Source organism: Manihot esculenta, chromosome 12 (genome assembly GCF_001659605.2).
Source record: "Manihot esculenta cultivar AM560-2 chromosome 12, M.esculenta_v8, whole genome shotgun sequence".
Classification (NCBI taxonomy): domain Eukaryota; kingdom Viridiplantae; phylum Streptophyta; class Magnoliopsida; order Malpighiales; family Euphorbiaceae; genus Manihot; species Manihot esculenta.
In genome coordinates, this window is record NC_035172.2 from 12,477,420 (window position 1) to 12,500,067 (window position 22,648).

Genomic DNA, 22,648 nt, shown 5'->3' on the forward strand with positions numbered 1-22,648 from the left:
TTATTTATTTAAAAAATAAAATTTATTAAAAAATTTATATATAAAAGTGCCATAAAAATTTTAAAATACAGAAAAAAGAAATTTATTTTCTTTTACATTAACTTGAATTTTTTTTTCAATTGAGCAAATATTTTATATTAACTAAAAAAATAATTCAAATAATTAAAAAATATGAAATATTTTTATACAAATAGAGCCTAAATTTAAGATTTTCAAAACTCAGCTCTAACTCGATTTATTTACAGCCCTATTGGAAGATGCAATTAGCAAAGTCAAAAACTGGAGTACGATTTTAATTGTATGATGATCCCAGTCTTCAAAAAGAGAAACCAGAAATAGAGGCCATAGTTAATGCAAGCAAACCCAGTGGCATTACGAGCAACATCAAGGACCCACATTAGGCAACTACAGAAAGGGAATCACATTAAAAACATAAGACAACATGCAACAGTTTCCCCATTTCCTATGGTTCCATTATAGTCAAAAGAGAATGTTACACAACCCTGAAAAGGTTAAAACTTGAAGAGCTACCATTTTCTCTAATGTCTATTATCTCTTCCATAACTCTACACAAAGGAAAGCTCCATCAACCACTTCAAAGATCAGCAGGAAAAAAAAAAAAAAAGAAAAAAAAAGACAAACAGATGGTCAGCTCTATCTCACAGGCCCTCTTTGATGATCAAACCTCATACAAGGATTAGCTGTATGGGCAATGCTTGATAGCATGCTACAATCCTCACAGATAAGGCCCTTAAGCACCATGTTAAAATTCCAATAAAATGGAGATTTTTAGTGATTAGTTCTTCTCATGGGTTTTAGAATTTGCAATGTTGAAACTAGCGATTTTAGCCACGCCTAATCCCCGTGAAGTAGTTGAAATCATGGTGCTGGACCCTTAGTTGCTTTAACCAAGAGTCTGCCACGCTCAAAAGTGACACCAGTCTTTCTTGGTCCTGCCCACAATTGCCTGAGATCCACACATTTCCCTGCATCTTGTAAGTGGCCAAACCAAATGGGGGCAGGGAGATGCTTTCCCCTTCCTTTTGCTTCTTTTCTGGACTCTCAATGTCATCATCTAGGTCCATATCTGCATAGCCAGAAGTATCAAGCAAAAATATTCTATACAAGTAAATAACGTTCATAGATGAAGCTGTCTGAGTATATAAATTAGCAAAAGGTGAAAAAGAAAGCGAATATAAAATAAAGTTACGCAATTTGGATAAATAAGTGCACCTTGAAAAGATGAAGAAAGGGTGTGGTACGTGAGAAAGCATGTGGATAAATCCTTTATGGTTCTCCCCATGGGAATGTGATAAATAGGGTACCTGAATACAACAATAAATATCTTTTGTTAGTATGCTTCGTTTCTAAATTAATATGAAGATGAACATGTCGGTGAAAGCGGGCAATTGTTTGTTGTTAGTATAAACGGTAAGAGCTTGCATCCAAGATAGAAATCATCTGCCACGGAATTGAATAGACAAATCAACATACACCAAATATTATGGAAAGCATGCTTTTTTTTAAAAAACAATACTATGATCCCAATTGATTTCTTGCCATGTGTGTGCATTTGTATGCATATATGAGTGAGAAAGAAAGAAAGAAAGAGAATGCGATACCAAGCAACAGCCATCCAACTCGCTGGTGAAAGATCCACACTTCGCAATGACATCAAACCTGGGTATCTTTGAGCCAATCCATTAATCTGAAAGCAAAATGCCCAGAAGGTGTCAACGGAATCATATTACTTTAATACTGTGAAAGGAACATGAAGAATTTGCTGTACAAATGGTCCAAATCAAACCAAAATTTTAAAAAGCCTCATATTGTTGAATGGTATCAAGGATTCTTCTTGCAAACAACAGATAAAGTTAAAAGACAATATCAGATTAAAGGCATGAAAATATGCTGGCTTTATAATGAATTCCAAAATTGAAAAAAAAAAATTGATCTAATGTGTTTTATATAAAGTAAAATATGCACTTTCTTTTTGGGAAGTCAAAATTTTCATTCATCTCTTTATCAGATGCCTATAATTACAAGGATGTCTAAGATGTTATCTTCAATATCATCGGTCCATTACTTTTTCTAATTGGCCGTAGACTTGGGAAAGCAAGGCAGATTAAAAGCTGATTAAAGAAAAGAATATCAAATCAAAAAGCTCCCAGTAAAGTTTGAACAGGAGAAAATTACTAAATGAACAAGCCAAAAAGTACCTTATCCATCAAAGGTACTCTTCCATAAGGAGTTGATCTCTCAAAATACTGAAAGTATAGGTAACCCAATCTATCATTGAGACGCCAAAGATTGTCTTGCTCGAATCCTCCTTCCTCTGAAGAGCATCCATCCCACCTCCATAACTTGTCACTCCCACTCTCATCACTACATGAATCGCTAAATGAATCCCTCGTCTCACCGTCACCTGACTCGATCTCTTCCCTAATAAAACCAACCCAAAGCGTTCCAAAAAGGTTACTTTCTTGGATATGTCATCTAGAAATGAACCATCAAAATAATATATACAAACAATCATTCAGATTTGCATTTTGCAGAGTTTGAATGATTCATAGCCTAAACTGCAAAAGAATACCAGTGGAATGCAATTCATAGCAAAGGTCAAAAGATTAAAGAACTATTTTTTCTGGGTTTTCAAAACAATTCAATCGTCCAATACTATCAACAACAATTATAAATAAAAAAAAAATAAAGCTAAAAGGAATATTACAAAGAAAAACTGAAAAAAGTGGCACCTGAAACCGCTCAAAGAGGCATTGCTAGTGAAAATTTGGATTGCAGAGAGATAAGGCACATAGTACTGGACCAATGTTTCACCACTGTTCAAGATAATAGGAACTCCAGCCCCATATGCACTCCATTCATCAAAACAATTCCACAGGTCACCCAAGGTAAAATAGTCAACTGTGTCTCTCTCCCATGGGTGCCATAGACGGTTTAAGTTTCTAATCTCTGTCTGCAAACAAGAAACAGAATATGATACAACAAATCAACACAAAAGTTAGGATAAATAACAGAAAGCATATAAGAAATGAGAAAGAAAGAGAGATAAAGGAAGAAACCTTGGGGAGGAATTGGGATGGAACTACAGGTGTTGTGCAATGAAGGAAACAGTCGAGGTTTGATTGTGTTGACCCCTTTTCAAAAATCATGGTTTCGAGGACAGAGAAGGAGAGAGAGATATGGAGAAAAAGAAAGAAAGGAGAGAAATTCAGTTTCCCTCCCAACCCAGAAAAGAAAAAACAGAGGAAGCGCAAGAAAAAGAGGCGAAACGAAACGAAAAGGGGCAGAGAGAGGGAGAGAGAGGGAGAGGGAGAGAGAGAGAGAGAGATTGACGGGATTTGATTTCCTCTTTAGATAGAAATAGTGACGAGGAGAAACAGAAATGCAAGAGAATTATATTTTTTGACGTTTGGACAGCTAAATAAAAACAAAAAACAAAAAAAAAAAACAAAAAATATGTCTCTCTCTCTTCCTCTGTTACAAGAAGAAGTCCTGGCTGATAAATGGCAACGTTGTCAAAAAGCAAAGCCACCGGAAAAACAAATTTCCGGCATCATTTTCGACTGGGAAAGTCAAAAAAGAAACCTTTAAGAGAAAGTGATTGTTTAAATTTGGGATGTTTTGTTTCTGTGTTTGCTTTGCTCTAAACTTAACGAAAACTCAATACCCTCCTCCTTCTGCTATGACTACGTTGTTCAAAATCAAAGAAACCACTTCCCTTAAGACACCACAAAATACAACGTTAATTTCAAGTTAAATCAAAAAACCCACAACGAAAAACGCGTTCAATCAAGGGCAAAAGAAAAATACCCCAGAGAGAACCTTCCTAGTTTAACGCAAATTTTCAAAGGAAAGAAAAAGCTGAGAGAGAAAATGAGGAAATGATGAGAGAAAGTCTGAGAAAAATCAGATTCTTGGTTTTCAACAGAAATCCATATTTGCAGATTAATGGAATTGATAGCGTGTGAATCTAGATCATAAATTTTCTTTTCTAACGGAAAATGATAAACGGAATCGAGTTTCCGGGGAAAGAAAAGTAGTGCTAAATCCAAGAAAGAAACAACAGAACACCACAAAGAAGCAGAGCAAGGAGAAAAATATTATGAGATTATCCGATTGTAACAGAAACAGAGCTTTTGGCATCTAGAAAGAAACTGAGACACAGAGAGAGAAACTGAGTGGGAAAAAATATTGATAAGCCACGCTAATTAATTAAAGCTTGGCTGTACATAATTTATGGGGCTGCCTCATCAGAGGTGCAATTAATATAAATTCCACTCCTATAAATACGATATAAATTAAATATTTATATTAAAATTTATTATAATATAAACACTTAATTTCTTCTAAAAAACACTTAATTTTTTTTTATTATAAGGTCTTACTAATGTAAGATCCCACCCTTTACAGTCTTACTTAAATAACCCTTTTTATTATTATTATTTTTGCAAATATTTGAAATTGGAATCAGAATTTGGTCCATGGAGGGTATCACCAAAAATGCTCTTATAAATTTTTTTAGAAAAAAAATTTAATTTTTAGTCTCCTTTGTTACTTTTATTGTATACCAACCTTAACATAGAATTGATATTTATATAATGAATTTAAAATATAACAACAGCATATGAAGAGAGAGAAAAGGAAATGGAGAGGGAAGAGTTTTAGTTTCTGGATTTGTTGTGTCTATTCATTCTTATTGGCTTGTGATTTTGAGGATTTTTTTTAGGAGGGATCTAGTCATCGTATTTTATGATGGGATCGTTAGTAGGAATCTAGTCATCTACATGAACATTTCAGATTAAAAGCATAAATTTGGAAAATTTTCTGAAAATTTTGGTAGTGATCGTCAAGATGATTTACGTCCCTTTTGATAGGCATGGATGGGATGTCGTTTATCAGCCGAGTGCCAACATCTGGATTTGTTGTGTCTATTCATTTTTATTGGCTTGTGATTTTAAGGATTTCTTTAGCAGGGATTTGGTCCTTGAATATTATGATGGCATCATTAATAGGGATTTGATCATCTATATGAACATTTCATATTAGAAGCACAGATTTGGAAAGGTTTTTGGAAAATTTGGTAGTGGTCATGAAGATGGTTTACGTCCCTTTCAATAAGCATAGCTCGTTTATTGGCTCAGTATCATTATCATGGACTGCCCTTAATGAGATTATGAGAGTCGGAGCATGGATGGAACTACTAAGGAAGAGATGGAATTTGAGCTACCACTAGAAGAAGACAAAGATGACCTATTCATCTTTTAAGGCAGAGAAGATTAGAAGAAGGAATTACCTTTGGAAATGTGAAAGAGATAATCGAGTTACCGATTTTAGAGAAGAAGAGAGTAATTGAGAGCAAAAATGGTAATAGTAGGAGAAAGGAAGATTTTATACTGTAGTTTTGATGGCTGGTTTAAATGCGGCTCGAGAATCAAAACGAACATCATTTATTACCAGAGCAGGAGAAGAAGAGACATGAGTTTGGAGAACCAATTCAGGCATGTCACGTGTCCAAATCATGAAAAATAGTTATAAATGTGAAAGAGATAATCGAGTTATCGATTTCAGAGAAGAAGAGAGTAATTGAGAGCAAAAATAGTAATTATAGGAGAAAGGAAGATTTTGTACTGTAGTTTTGATGGCTGGTTTAAATGCAGCTCGAGAATCAAAACGAACATCATTTATCAGCAGAGTAAGAGAAGAGACGTGAGTTTGGAGAACCAATTCGGCATGCCATGTGTCCAAATCATGAAAAACAGTTATAAACTTCGAATCTAGCTGGTTTAAATGCGGCTCGAGAATCAAAACGAACATCATTTATCACTAGAGCAGGAGAAGAGACATGAGTTTGGAGAACCAATTCGGGCATGCCACGTGTCCAAATCATGAAAAACAGTTATAAACTTTGAATCTAAAGAATCAAATACCAAGAGGGAACTTTTGATATAACCACAATATTCGCCCAAAGTATGTCATGAGTTGTCACCATATGACAGAGTCACATGGCGAGATCCTAATGAGTCGTAACTCTCAGTCACACAAATCTCATACATAAAAAAGAAGACCCGGTCAACATGATGATCAATACTCAGGACAATAGAAGACTCACCCTCTTATGTCTGGTCGAGCCTTTTATATCGTTTAAGTTACCGTTAAATGATATTATATAGTAGATCTCCATTACATCTACAAACACAGAATTCCTTATCCACTAGCCGTTACTAGTCGAACTTCCTGAAAAATCACTAACTTACCTTATCTTCATACAATATAAAAGCAAAGCATAGGCATTCTTACACACTCTTCTTAAACTCAAGAAATATATTCACACTCACCTCTCTAATAAATTACTAACTTAAGCATCGGAGTAGCTGTCCATAAGCGCCAACTACTTTACTTTCTCTCTTATGCAGAATGAAATATTATTTTCAGTTTCTTTTTTGCCACATTAATTTCATTGCATTTATTTATTGGTATATAGATACAAAATTTATTTATTATGTTTAATTTATTTAATTGTCTTTTTAGTAATAGAATTCTCATAGAATTTCTACTAAATATTCATTTTGCGATAAATTTTATCAGTAAAGTTGTTAGGCTATTATACACTTTTTTATCTCATTATTATTCTAATCTTGTATAGCACTTATCAGCTTGATTTTAGCAGAATTCAATGATATATAAACTCAATCAGTTGATGCTCACCTATAATTCTGAATTATTAATCTTATTTCATTTCCAAAATTTCGGAGTTTGAAGATGAAAATTGTGGAGTTGAGTAGCACTTATTATGGTCATATTCTTGCTACTTGTGATGATATTATTTTCTCAATCTCACTTCCAAGCACATTGAGATCATGTACCCTTATTTCATTTTCTAAAACTTCAAAGTTCCAAGATGAAGATTGTGGAGTTTTTTTTTTTTAATAAGAAAAGATCGCGGACTTGAGCGGTACTTAATCTGGTTATGTTTTTGCTACATGTGATGATATTATTATTTTTTTAAATCTTACTTTCAAGCACATAAAGAAAGAGGTGATACACTTGTCTCAACTATTTGTGATTGGCATATAGATATGAAAAGGCTTGCTTGAAGATTATGTAACTGATGATTTAATTATAAATGTGAAAAATCTATTGTATATATGGGAAAAGATCAAATATAAATTATAATTTTCTTAAAATATATAAAAATAATTTTATGCATATATATATATAATTAATATTAAACAAAAAAAATTATAAAAGTTCACATTAATTTCAGTTTTGAAACTCATTAATATTGCACAATAATCGCTTAAAATAGGCTATGTGCCGGCACTCGGAGACAAGGCCACGTGATAAGAGTCTGATCAGATGATATTCGATCCCACCGAGGGAAAAGAAGACTCGGATACTTCAGGTCTCAACAAGACTCGCCCCTCAACTACGGAGCAAGGCTCCATAGAAAGTTATCGTTAGAGAGCGCTAATCCAGTAGATTCTCATTATGCCTATGATCATAGGATCCCCTATTAATTAGCCGGGATCAACCAGATTTTCAGGAGTTGCAATAATTAACTTCATCTTCTTACAGTATAAAAGTTAATAATCGTAGAGACCAAGGTATGTAATTGTTACATAACTACTCTTAAGTTCTAAGCAATTACATTACATTCGCCCTTCTCTTTAGTTTACTAACTTAAGCGTCGTAGTGGCTGTCATAGGTGCCAATCACCTCACATTCTTGACCAATCACAACACAACTTTATTTCAGCAATATCATTTGGTTTCGTTCCTGGGAATTTCATTGAATTCTCTATGTTCATTTGGATTAAAACCGGTCTCTTATCCCTTTTCTCTTAAAAAGAAATCTTTCTTTTCTCTCTCTCAAAATGAGCGAAAATTCACGAGTTACTACTAAGGCTGCTATTAATGAAGGCGCTATCATTTCTTTCGCTCCTAGGAGTGGATAAAACACACCCTCTATGGTCAATGAAGCAAATCTCAATAATATGAAAAATGAGCAAATGCTCTAATACATCAAAAGGTTGCAGGCTACTCTCAAGCAATATAAAGCTCAGGAGGAGGCATCTTCATGGCTCCCAGAGGAAGGGAGGAAGCCTCCGTTAATACCCTAAGGATTCAGACAGAGGCGATCCAGGCATAGTCCAAAAGGAAGGCCAAACTGGAGGATGAATAATCATTAGATGAGGCTCCGAAGAACATGGATTGGAAGCTGGTTTGGGGCCTGTAAAGGTACTAGAAAGAGCAGGAGGAGGGCTATGGCCTAGACGATGTCTCACTCCTACCAAAAGAGATCTTAGCAGAAGCTTTCCTACCCAAGTTCAAGCTGCCAAGCTTGGACAAATATGATGGAACAGGAGATCCCAGAAGTCACCTAGCGATCTTTAGGACAACCGTGTAACTTTAGGATGTCAATGAATTCGTGTTGTGCTGAGTGTTTCTATCAACACTTACAGGTTTGGCTCAGAAATGGTACCAATACCTGAGCCCATACTTAATTTAGAATTTTACACAATTCGCTATATTATTTAAATCCAGGTTTATTACTTGTATACCTCCTAAAAAGCTCTCCTCCAAATGGCAGAAGATCCACTAAGAAGAGAGCGAGTTTTTAAGGAGTTTTATCTCACGGTTTAATGCAGAAGCAATACAGGTGGAGGAATTAAATCATGAGATAGCATGTGAAATATTGAAGAAAGGAACACACAACGTCAAGTTCATGGATTCCCTAATCAAGAACCCAACCACTACGTTCCAATATCTAATAGACAAAGCCCAAAAGTACATCAGACTGGATGAAAAAGTCCAAGCGTTGAGAGGACAAAAGGATGGGTTAAAAGTAAAATCAAAAGCCAGAAAGGCAAGGATATAAAAGAGACCATAGAATTTACCCAGTCTCTTGAAGAGGGGATGACCAAAGTATAAGAATTATACACCATTGAATGACTCACAAACACATATTCTATATGTGGATTAGAAAAAATGACAAGGAGATCAGGTGGCCTCCTAGGCTTAACCTTAGGAGAGTCAAAAGGCGAGACAGGACCAAGTATTACCACTTTCACGAAGACCACAGTCATGCAACAGAGGAATGCGGCAACTAAAAGACGAGATTGAGAGGTTAATAAGGGATGACATACTTTGAAAGTTCGCTAGAAAGAGTAGGAAAGAGAGAAGACTTGAACTTGAGGCAACAACTCACAAACCAACCTTGACAGTGAACCTTTAGGGGTTATTCATGTAATTGCAGAAGGACCCAGCGATGGTAAGGGAAAAGTAAATGAGTTGCAGAAGATGTCCTGAATATTCAACAGAAGAGTCAGGTCACGTGTCTTTAATGTAGGAGACTTAGTCCTTAAAAGAACAGAGGCAACGGGCGGTAATGTCAGGTCTAGTAAGTTTAGCGAAAACTAGAAAGGACCATTTAGGGTCTCGAAGGTTATTCGTCTAAGGTCTTATAAGCTAGCCAAATTAGATGGCCGATTCATTCTCCACTCCTGGAATATTTGTAATATGAGAAAATTTTATCAATAATAGTTAGCGATACATTTTTATGTAATGTGTTATTCAGTAATAAGGAACGATAGGTTGCCTTTTTCAAAAAGATTAAAAGAGCATTCATTAAAGGCCAAAAGGCGAGTTTCACTAGGTTATCTAATTCAGGTGTTAGTCCTGCTAAGTAAGGCATCTGATACTAGACCACAAGGCAGTTTTTGCCAGACCACCTAATCCGGATATTAGTCCTGCAAAACAAAGCATCTAATTCCAGGCCATAAGGCGATTTTCGCCAGGCCACCTAATCCGAGTGTTAGTCTTGCTAAACAAGATATCTAATACCAGGCCATAAGGCGGTTTCTACCAGGCCACCTAATATAGGTGTTAATCCCGCTAAACAAGGCATCTGATATCAGGCCACAAGGCGATTTCCACCAGGCCACCTAATCTAGGGGTTAGTCCCGTTAAATAAGGCATCTGATGCTAGGCCACAACGCAGTTTCTATCAGGCCACCTAATCCAGGTGTTAGTCCTGCTAAATAAGGTATTTGATGTCAAGGCCACAAGGCACGTTCCACTAGGTTATAATTTATGTGTTAGTCCCACTAAACAAGGCATTTGATACCAAGCTGCAAGGCGGGTTCCACCATACTATAATCCGAGTGTTAGTCCTACTAAACAAGGCAATTGATGCCAAGGCTATAAGGCAGGTATTAGCCAAACCACGTGATCGGGTATTAGTCCCATTTCACAAAATGTTTTCAAGGCATTTTATGCCAAGGCCATAAGCTGGGTGTTAGCAATACCACGTGAACAGGTGTTAGTCCCGTTTCACAAAAAGTTTCCAAGACATTTTATGCTAAGGCCATAAGGCAGGTGTTAGCCAGGCCATATGAGTAGGTGTTAGTTTTACTTCACAAAAAGTTTTTAAGGCATTTTACGCTATGCCACAATGCGGGTAACCGCCAGGCGAGTCTTCGGGTGATAGTCCCAAAAAACAAATGTAAGTTTCTACCGAAAATCACTACAAGGCGGGTAACTGTTAGGCGATCTTCTGGTGTTAGTCACAAAAGACTAAGATAAATTTTTGCCGAAAAATTCCACAAGGCGAATAAACGCTAGGTGAGTCTTTGGGTGATAGTCCTAAAAGACAAAAATAAGTTTCTGCCGAAAATCTCCACAAGGCGGATAACCACTAGACGAGTCTTTAGATGTTAGTTCCAAAAGACTAAGATAAATTTTTGTCAAAAAGTGACACAAGGTAGATAACCGCTAAGCGAGTCTTTGGGTGTTAGTCCCAAAATACATAGGCAAGTTTCTATTAAAAAATGCTACAAAGCGGGTAACCGTCAGTAGAATCTTCCAGTGTTTGTCTCAAAACACAAAGTATCTGCCAAAAAGCGCCACAAGACTGGTGACTGCCAAGCGAGTATTCAGGATATTAGTCTCAAAAGACAAAGGCAAGTTTCTACTGAAAAGGGCCACAATGTGAGTACTCGTTAGACCACATGGCCGAGTGTTTTTCCCACTTATAATTTTCCAAGGCGTTTCATGCTGAGGTCACTAGGCAAGTATCTGTCAGGCCACATGTCCGGGTGTTGGACTCGTTTTGTAAATTTTTCACGTTATTTATTAAGCTAGTAACCGAGTGTTATGGTCAGGTATTAACCCCTTAACCATCTTTTAAGGAGACTATTTAAGTCTTGTTAACGATAATTGAACGAGAGTTATGGTCGAGTACTGAGCGTATAAATACTTGGCAAAAATAATGACAAAGAATATAGAAGGAAAGATTTCTCATTAAAAATGAAAATTACAAAACAAGGCAATTGTCATTCATGGGCAGGAGCAGGTAAAGCAACACGAGCATGAAAGGCCAATCTATACAGGCTATGTGCCCCAGATCATAAAGACAATGTTCATATTCAAACTAGTAGGGGGACTTGTGATATTCCACAATAATTGTCCAAAATCGGCCATGTACTGGCACTCGGAGATAGGGCCACGTGTCAATAGTCTGATCAGATGATACATAGTTCCATTGAGGAAAAAGAAGACCTGGACACTTTAGGTCTCAGCAAGACTCACCCCCTCACCTACGGGGCAAGGCTCCACAAGAAATTTCTGTTAAAGAGTGCTAATTCAACATATTTCTATTACACTTATGATCATGTGATCTCCTATTAATTAGCCGAAACCAATCAGATTTTTAGAAATTACTATAATTAACTTTATTTTTTTACAATATAAATGTTAATGATCACAGAAATTAAAGTACATAATTATTGCATAATTACTCTTAAATTTTAAGTAATTACATTACACTTGCCCTCTCTTTAGTTTACTAACTTGAGCATTAGAGTGATTGTCGTAGTCGCCAACCACCTTATATTCTCTTTCTTGCAGATTGACCAATCGCAACACAATTTTGTTTCAGCAATATCACTTATTTAATTATTTTAATTTAATTTTATCATAAATAAAATAGCATGTATATATATTATATATTAAAATTTTGATAAATATATTTAGTACGAGAAATAAAAATAAACATATCACATAAATTAATTAGAAACTTTTTAATTCAAAGGGGATTTTTTTGTTGTTTGAATAATTTATCATATTTTTAAAAATTTATATCAATTTAATTCGTTTAAATCTAATTTAATAAGATAGCGTTAAATATTTATTTTATTTTTAATAAGTAATATTCAAAAATAAATGGTGGAGTTAAATATAAAGAAAATATTTTATGAAAGGAAAAAATTGATAAGAGTAGGAAAATATTTTTTTATTATTTAAGTTAATAATATGACCATTTGATTAAAATAATAAAAATATATAAATATTTTAAAATGGTATTATAAATATTAAAAAAGAAAAAATATAATAAAGAAAATTTTAATTATATTTAAACTAAGAATACATAGAACGAATATGATACGTGCAAAGTACATATTATAATTATTAATAATAATTTATTTTATATTAAATTATATGAAAATAATAAAATAATTTATTATATATAAACAAATTTATTATTATTTAAAATTTTACTATTACATTTTTATTAATTATTTTTTTAAGGGTTAAGATGAAAATATAATTTTTTTTCTCTATTTTAATTTATATTTTTTTTCTGAAATTCACTATTATAAATTAATATATATATATATAATTAATAAATTAAAGATTAATTAAATTAATTATATATTTAATTTTACTATATATAATTTTAATATCTTATCATAAAATTAAATTATAAGATATATATTATAATTTATAATGAAAATATAAACGTTAAAATGTTTTCCGTAATATAATTTTATATTATATTTGAAATATTTTTCTTTATTTTAAATTATTTTTTTCTAAATTTCATTATAAATTAATTTTTATATATGTGAATAATAAATTTTTCATAAGTAATTATAATATCATAATTTTTACAAAATATGTTATGATATTTATAGTAAAAATATAAATAATAATAATATAATTTTTATATTAAAAATAATATAAAAAATATAAAAATGTGCATATATTAATTTAATATTTATTTAACAGATGTCACATCAGTGGCAGTGCTATGCCATCAAAATGCCAATAATGAAAATGTTGAGTATTTTTTTTTAAATTAAATTTGAAATAATTTGATTTATTTTCTACATATGATATTATATTGTAAAAGATTACATTAGTGCTATCTTTTGTTGGGTTGTTTAGTGGATAAAAGGAGAAGTTGTCCGTCCCATGTGGCGAAACCGCGTAAATGCAACATGTTGGCGTAGAATTGACGATGTCTCAACAACTTATGACAGTAAATCCCAGACTTGATCACGGCAGCAGGTTCTGAGTTTCATGCTAAATTTACACTCCGCTGTTTTCATTTGGATTTAGTTTGCTTACGATTTTATCAAATTGAAAAAATTTAATTAGTTAGAGTAAATTTTTTAACCCATATCAAATTAAATTGTTAGATCGAATTGATTTTTTTTTATATTTTAGTTAAAATTTAAAAATTAATATTAATCTTAAAATGATTTGAGTTTCGAATGTTATATCCAATGTGGTATCATCAATAAATCTTTTTTTTTTTTTTTTTGAAAAGGAGGGATAGAGCCCTTTAATTTATTATACGATCATGAAAAATATTCATACAGTCAGCATCCAAAAGGAGCTTAATACTAGATGAAGGCAAATCAATAAGACTCATACCAAAAACTCCACCATGCGCACTATTCGAAACTCCACCATGCGCACTATTCGCAAGATAATCAGCTACCATACATCAATAATTCTTTGAGTTATTGATTTAGTGAATTATATATAAACAAAAAAATTAAAACAGAAAATAACTATTTCCACATTCAAATTAATGATTATAATTTTTTATTTTATAAAGTAAGAAGATGATATTTATTATATATTTTCTATAAAATTTTGTTAGTAATATGCTATTTATTGTTGTAATTGAATATTATTTTTTATATATTTTAAATATTTAAATATATTATATATAAAAATTTTAATTGATTTTCGAATAAAAATAAAGTTTACGAGATTATATTATTGTATAAAAAAATTATAATATAATTATAATTGTGAGATTTACAGTTAAATAATATTTCCAAATAATTTGGTCGGTGTTCTTATTATGATTAAATAATGATTAAAATTTTTAAAATTAATACATATTATATTATTTTATTTTAAAAGAAGCAACTTATTTCATAGATTTAGATATGTAAGATAATTAAAACTAATATACAGGTGTTTATAAAGGTGAATAATATTCGATTTGAAAAAAAAAACAGAATGAACTGAATTAATTAAAAAATTTAGTTTGATTTTTTATTTATTTTGATTTAGTTCAGTTTTAATTTCAAAAATTTCAGTTATTTCGGTTCGATTCGGTTTTAATAAAAAAAATTGAAAAAACTGAACTGATTAGTGATTATAATATATTATTTTTGATAGTATAGAGATTAGACCATAATTAAAATTGAAATATTTCAATTAAATTTCAGAATACTAAAAATATTTCAATTAAATTTCAGAATACTAAAAATAAGGTGAAAAAAGCCCAATCGATCAAACTGAATCGAATCAGATCGATTTGATTCAGTTTGATTTTTGCTCAAAATTGATTCAATTTTTATAAATACTAAAATTTTAATTTTCAGTTTATTCAGTTCAGTTCGATTTTGAATCAAACCGACTGAATACTCACCCCTAGGTGCTTATTTTATAAATAAGCACATTGAACTGATCCGCATGAGAAATTCATATGGAAAATAACCTGTGTCTATGAATTATTCAAGTGATAGTTGTATAAGTGATTTTTTTACTTGAAATCAATAAATAATCTTATATGGAAACTTTTATTTTTTTATTCATCTTACACGTTACTTAGTTCATGAGTAACGAGTGGTGATAAATTGGATACATTAGGAAGTGTATGAAGGTGTTTATGTCATTGAGATAGAATTTATTACTCTAGTTTAAATTAGAAAATATTTTATTTGTTCTTTGCTAGTATTGATCATGAAATCCTTGTGCAAGGTAGAATGGAATTAGAAAACAAGATTTGAAATTCTATTCAATAAATCAATGGCTAATACATGAGAACTAATATGATTTAACATAATAGAAAAAATATTAATTACACTGAGAAATCATGCACTGAAAATTTAAGTCAAACCACTCTTGACATTCCAAATATTTGGGTAGTCTTGACATATTGCTAAATAATGTTTTTAACCTTCAAATTAAAAAATTAGTTAATTATATTTATTACCAATATATTTAAAATCTAATGGATCACACACATAAGGAATAATATGAGAAAATAAAACGAGAAATTAAATCAAGCAGGATTTGATTACATATAAGTTTTACGACATTAGGATAAAATTGTAAGTTGAAAAATATTATGATTTTGACTTAATTAATTAAGTAGGGACTTAATTAAAATTGTCCAAGACTTATGTGACTGAGTATTAAAGTTAATTTATTTATTTAATTGATTAAATAAATAAATAAATATTATTATATTGAAACTCTAAGGTTTTAGTATAAAAGGGCATTTTATGAGAGTCTGTTGTCTCCCTGAGAGAAACTTTTAGTGAGCCTATTGATCTCTTGAGTGTATTATTTGTATTAGCTTATATGAATTAACATAGTTACTCATGAGATTGGATGGTCGAGATAGTATGAAAAAAAAAGAATCATAATTATTGATTGTATGAGATACATGTTTAGGTATGATAAGATTTTTGAACAATCGGTTATGGATTTGCATTCAACTGTAGGTTAATGTGTTGAGCTATGTTGTGATTGGGTTGAGACTTGATTTTTTTATGTTTAGATTATTAATATATTGATGGTTGCAACCCTTTCATGAGTTGTATTATCTCAAGTGTTGCACTTTTGGAATAGCCCTATTCAATCTTTTTCATTTTATTTTTGTTTGAGAATAAGTAAAAAGTTAGGTTTGGGGATATTTGATGTGATAAATCTTTATATTTATTTTTAGCATATTTAAATGTAACTTTATAGTTATTTTCTATGTTTTTATGTCAATTTCTATTTGATTGATATTAATTTCTAAATTTTCTAGCTTTTATTAATTTTCTTTTTTTCTAGATAAATTAGGGTCTATTTTGAAGATTTTGTAGATTTTAAAGTTAAAGAAACAGAATGTCTCATGGCTAGGCCATAAGAATTAACCAAAACTCACACTCAGGCCATGAAGAATAAAGAAGAGAGGAGAAAAAGGAGACTAGAATGTCTCACGGCCTGGCAATGAGAAATGGGCATCACGCTTGGTCGGGCCATGAGGTACGATTTAATCTGCTTTCTGGTAGTAGCTCTCATCGCCTGGCTGTGAGAAATGAGTCTCATGCATGGCCTGGCCGTGAGACACACTAAACACCCGATTTCCATTCGCTTGGCTCAGAAATCTAGATCAAAAGTGAAGAGAATTAACTCTTTAGCCCTTAAGAGTATATAAGCATCATTTTCCTCATTTTAGAGGAGAGCTAACCTTTGGAGAGACCCAAAATTCCCATATTCAGCCACCATTGTGATAACAAGGGAAGAAAAGTTGAAGATCTTAGATTAGAGCAATATTTCAAAGTCAAATATTATCTCCATCATCAAGAGTTTATCTCTATTACCTTAACTTACTTTGGTTGTATTGTTGTTATATTTTGTAATGGTGGTTGGGTTAGTTTTTAGGAATTTTATTGGAGTTTTTAAACTATGTGTAACTAAACTCTAATCTAGAGTGCTTGATGTAGCTTAAGCATTTAGATACTCCTCATTTATATTTTAATTTTTTTTATTAATGCAATTACCTACTATTTGAGCTTAATACTTTTGAGTGTTTTTATGTTCTTGAATTATGAAATTTATGATGATTCCCGAAAGGGAAAATTGTAATTTTTATGAAAAATAATAGGTAACATAGGAATAATAATCTGAGTGGGAGCAATATGATTTGCCCTATGAGGTTTTGTACTACAACTTAATTTGAATAAGTTAACTGAAATTTGTTCCACTATTGGAAGATAGGGTTCATGTCTTAATTAATATTTTCATTGAATCTGGAAGAGAACTTGAAAAGTTTTAGAGTTGTAAGCCCTTGCATTAGTAATTAAATTTGGATTATTAGACATAAGTGAAGGAGTTGATTTTTATTCAAGTGAAATCAAGTGCCCTAGAATTTCCTTTTTATCAAGTTAAATCTCTAATTGCTTGTGGTTTAGGACTCTCCTAGGTTTAGTGTAGTTAGATTATTTTTATTTTAATTGCTTTACACATTACATTTATCGATAGTCTAAATATTCATAGAATTAGTATAAGTTTTTGGTACTCAATCACAATCCTTATAGGAACGATATCTTATTCATCATTGTATTACTTGTGATTCCGTGCACTTGCAGATTTTGCACATCAAAGGAAAGGCAAGAAAGTATTACCTTGAAGCAAAGAAATGTGAATAAGAAAAATGGTCGAGACTTTTCTAAAGTAAAGATGTTAGTTATGAGCAAAAGTGATATTTGGAGGAGAAGAAGGATTCTTATATAGTAGCTTCACCAGCAAATTTCAAATGCAGCTCGAAAAATAAGACAATCATCATTTATGATCAGGGGTAGGCAGTGCAATACGAGGGTGGAAAGCCAATCTAGATATGTCATGTGCCCAAGATCGTGAAACTAACTATCACCTTCGAATTTGAAGAATTGAAGACTAGCGGAGGACTTCTGATGTAACACAATAATCGCCCAAAGTAAGCAACGAGTTGTCACCATAAGACAGGGTCACGTGGCAAGGGTTTGATAAGCCAATACGCGGGGTCCCACCCATGGAAAGGAAGATCCGGATACCATAGCACCTAGTTTTTCATTAAAATTCGTCATCTCCTGAATAAATCGAGTATACACATAAAGGTATCATTAGTAGGTACAATCCAGATCCCCATTACACCTATAATCATGGAATCCCCTATCAATTAGTTTGTATTAACCTGATTTTCAGGAGATACTATAATTAATTCCATTCTTTTATAGTATAAAAATTAATGATCACAGAGACCAAGATGCGCTTTCTTATAGAACTACTCTTGAGTTTTAAACAATTCCTTATATTCGCTATTTCTTTCAGTTTTCTGATTTGAGTGTAATTTTCATCAAGACTTGCCCTCTCATGGATAAGTCGAATATTCACATAAAAGTACCATTAGCAGGTACAATCCAGATCTCTATTACACCTATAATCACGAAATCTTTTATCAATTAGCCGGTATTAACCTGATTTTCAGGAGATAGCTATAATTAATTCATTTGCTTACAATATAAAAGTTAATGATCGTAGAGATCAAGGTGCACTTTCTTATAGAACTATTATTGAATTTTAAACAATTCATTATATTCGGTAATTTTTTTCAATTTTTTAATTTGAATATAAAAATAGTTGCCACAGACTCCAACCACCTCGTGTTTTCTTTTTTTGCAAAGTGAATAATCGTGGTATAATTTTATTTCAGCCACACTAAATAAAAAAAATTAAATTAAATTAAATTATTATGAAATTTTTTATTACAAATAAGAAAAATATATTATTACATCCTTAGTAAGAGAACAATAAAATTTTATTTCTTTTCACATCATATCAATATACATAAATATTGAGTTGATGACAACCCATCTTATATTCATGAACAACTGTTGACCAAATCAATGGATAAGTTTAGAATCTTTGAAGCAAATAAAAAAATATTTTTATTCTCAATAAGTCTTTAAAATTTAATATCTAAATAAAACAATTCATAGAAATGACAGTTGGTAAAAAGTGAATTTATATTCATTCTATCAAAATTAGCCGAGCATAAGTAGGGCTGAGCATAAATCGGTTTAAATTGAAAAATCGAACCGAACCAATCGATTTCGGTTTAATGGTTCGGTTAATCGAAAAGTTCGGTTCGATTCGGTTAATATTTTTCAACGTATTCGATTTTCAGTTTGGTTCGGTTTAAACATGTTAAATAACTGAAAAACCGAAAAACTGATTTTTAATATATTTTTATTATTTAAAACACTGGTTTGATTTATATTTTTAAATTTTATATGGATTTATATGAATTTTTTAAATATTATCCTTATATATTCAGATAATTTTTATTGATAAATTTATGTGAAACATTTATTGAATTATTTTACTGAACTTAGAAGAAAAAAATTTAAAAAAATACAGATTTTGGTTTGAATCGAATCGAATCGAACCGAACCGATTTTATCGGTTCGATTCAGTTCGGTTATATTTTTATAATCAATTTTTTCGATTTTTAATATTTTTACAATTCGATTTTTGGTTTTTTCAGTTCAATTCGATTCGAAACCGAACCTACCGATTGCACAGTCCTAAGCATAAGAGAAATTTTAAGTCACAAAAACCTGTCCTTTCATGATAATATCATAAGAAATCTAAATAAATTTTTACTAATAAATATAAAAGTTTAGCTATAAAAGTTAAAGACAAACAAAAATTACCAAACACTCCCTTTTTCTCTCTCATCCTTTCATGTCCCTTTTCGATTTCTTCATTTTCTTCTGTTCTTTTTGTTTTTCTCTCTCTCCTGTGAGGAAGATGAAAGCCACGTGGGTAGCAGTTGGCACCTTCCTTTTCTTTTCTTTTTTCTTTTTGAAGTAAAATACCTTTTGATCCTGTAATCTTTTTCATATTTCCATTTTAACCCTTTCAAATAATTCAAACTTTTATTTTTCACTCAAAACTCTAAGATATTAACTTTTAAATCCAAATTTAATTTAAATTTCATCCTAAATTTTATAATTTTATTTTATCTCTAATTATAATAATAAATATTATTTATCTAAAAATTAATGTTATATTTTAACTTATTTTATCGCCAACAAAATCATAACTAAATAGCAATGTGTTAGAAATTTTATAAAATTATAACTAATTATTTAATTTACATATTAAAAAAATCTTTGAAATTGAAAAGGGAAAATAAATTTTTAAAAAATATTTTTTTATTGATGACTTAAGTTCTAAATAAATTAAAATTCAATACCAAAGCAACTATAAAATAGTTTAATATTTTTTTTTAAATTATTAAATTCCAAAATATATCACAATTAAACTATATTCACAAGTTTGGTCTAATAGTAAGTGTATTTGAATAAATTTGAGAGATCTTAATCTACTCCCTAATTTATATTTTAAAGAAAAAAAATTGCAATTATTGTTAACTGAATCCACTTAACTAATTTATTACCTAACATATGAAAATTATTTTAATATGATTATATTAATATTTTCTTTTTAATAAGTTTTTCATTATTAAGATTTATATACATCGTAACATATACAATTTAATATTTTTGTAAAAAAAGTAATTTTATTATTTTAAATTGATTTAACTAATAATAATGAAACTTTAAAGTAGTAATGATGACAATAATAAAAATTAAATAAAAATTAATTTTTTAATAATAATAATTTATATTATTTAAAGTTAAAATTATTTGAAAATGAAATTTAATTTATAACAAAGAGTTATATGCAAAATAAATACAAATTATACTTACATGAACATTGCCCTATAATTAATAGATTTGTTAAAATTTTAACTACTTTTTAATGTATTTTTAAAATTAAAGAGTTAATAATAAATTTTTTTAAAATATAAGATGTAAATAGTAATATTTTATAATAATAAAATAAAAATATATTTTATAAATTAACGATGAATATATATTTAAAAAATGAAATTTAATTGATAAAGTTAAAATTTTAAAATTATTAATAATAATCCATAAAAATTATAAGGAAATATAAATATTTGATAAAATTTGTAATAAGAAAATCAATATTTATGATTTTAGATTTTTAATTTCAAAAATATTTTCTACTAGTAATAAAAATGAAACGCCAAAACGGTAATAACTGAACAATTTTTAAATTTTATATCAAATAAAAAAATATAAAATTACAACAAAAATGACAACACTCTTAAATTTTTAATGAAAATTGAAAACCGCACTGTCATAATTATTTTAAAAACTGATTGTATTAATAAAATTTTATTAAATAAAGAGAATTTCATCACAAATAGAGAGACGATTATGTCTGATAGATTCTCTAGCCAAAATATGAGCAGTTCGAGTAGCATTACGACGAATCCATCTAACAGAAATATCACTTCTAGAGTCTTACAAAAATTTACAATCATTCAAAATCAAACCCCTTCATAAGATAATTTGGCAAAAATACTTCTTAAGTGCCTATCTAAATTCCTACATAAAATAATTTGGCAAAGATACTCCTTCCTTTTTCTCAACTCTCGAGCATAAATAATTAAAGTCTCCCGAACAAAACCACGGAAGAGAGTTTCTACGAGATAAAACTCGAATAAGGTTTCAAGGCTGACGTCGTCTTTGCGATTTCGGAAACCTATAATAACCAGTAAACCTCCATTGAACATTACCATCCGTAACAACCGAATCAATCAAATTTGAAGAAAAGCCAACTAGAGAAACAAACCCATGACTCTTCCATATTAACGAAAGGTCTCCTCCTAATTCTTGTTTATTAACCATCAAAATGTAAAAAACTACGAAAAAATTTCATACGAGAACTAATAGCTTTTGTTTTCATCAAAAATAAAATGTCCAGCTTGTAATTAGAAACTAAATCCTTCAACGCAATAACTGTCCGATAATTGCTGTCATAAATCTGCTAAAGGGGTCTGCATATTCTGAAAATTGATTGAATTGTATGTGAGAAATATTCCCACCATACAGAAATCATAAGTGACGATCGGAATATCTCTAGAGCTCTTAATAGGAACAACAACATCTTATTTCTCATTATAGTCAATTGACGCAGATCGTCTTCTATGAGGAAGGGGAAAGAAGAAGTTAGATTTAAGAAAGAGAAAAAGACGAGAGTATCGAGTCACAGAGGGGCTATAGAGGGAAACTTGCGTCGAAAGTGGCACACTCATAATTATAAATAGAGTAAATAAAATTTTAATTTTTAAATTTTAGTGTAATTAATGAATTAATCTCTCTATTTTTAAAATTTAATATTTAAATTTTATATATTTACTCCGTCTAACAAGTGGTTCTTTCATCTATTTTTTTTTAAATTGTTAAGTGATATAAAAATATTTATTTTATCTTTATATAATTGTGAGATTATAAAATTAAACATGAAATTACAATATAATATTCAATAAATTTTAAACACCTTAATCCTTTAATATTAAAGAAATTGTTAAGTGATATAAAAATATCTATTTTACCCTTATATAATTATGAGATTATTAAAATTAAATATGAAATTACAATTTAACATTTAACAAATTTTAAACATTTTAATTCAGTAATTATTAATTATTAATACATTTTAGTTCCTAAAAATTAAAACCACATAATAAAACTAGAACCAAAACCCACCATCTTCCTCACTAGAGCCAATCAAAAGCACTTTTAAATAGGAACCAACAGAGACAACTTAAAACCATAGAATTTGCAACTCAGCAAGTAGAAGACCAAACAATTGCTCAATTTCAATCCCAACTGTGTAAGCCTAAC

The 22,648-nt window shown here is 30.5% G+C and overlaps 1 protein-coding gene across 1 annotated transcript; it reads right to left on the minus strand.

Annotated features, from left to right (window-relative positions):
* Window positions 1-397: 397 nt before the first annotated feature.
* Window positions 398-4,231, minus strand: LOC110628662. Its single transcript, XM_021775450.2, has 6 exons — window positions 3,081-4,231; window positions 2,754-2,974; window positions 2,220-2,442; window positions 1,623-1,708; window positions 1,234-1,325; window positions 398-1,087 (listed from the first exon to the last, which is right to left on the minus strand). Exons 1-6 carry the CDS (start codon window positions 3,168-3,170, stop codon window positions 846-848), a joined length of 954 nt encoding a protein of 317 aa, XP_021631142.1. The 5' UTR covers window positions 3,171-4,231; the 3' UTR covers window positions 398-845.
* Window positions 4,232-22,648: the final 18,417 nt, after the last annotated feature.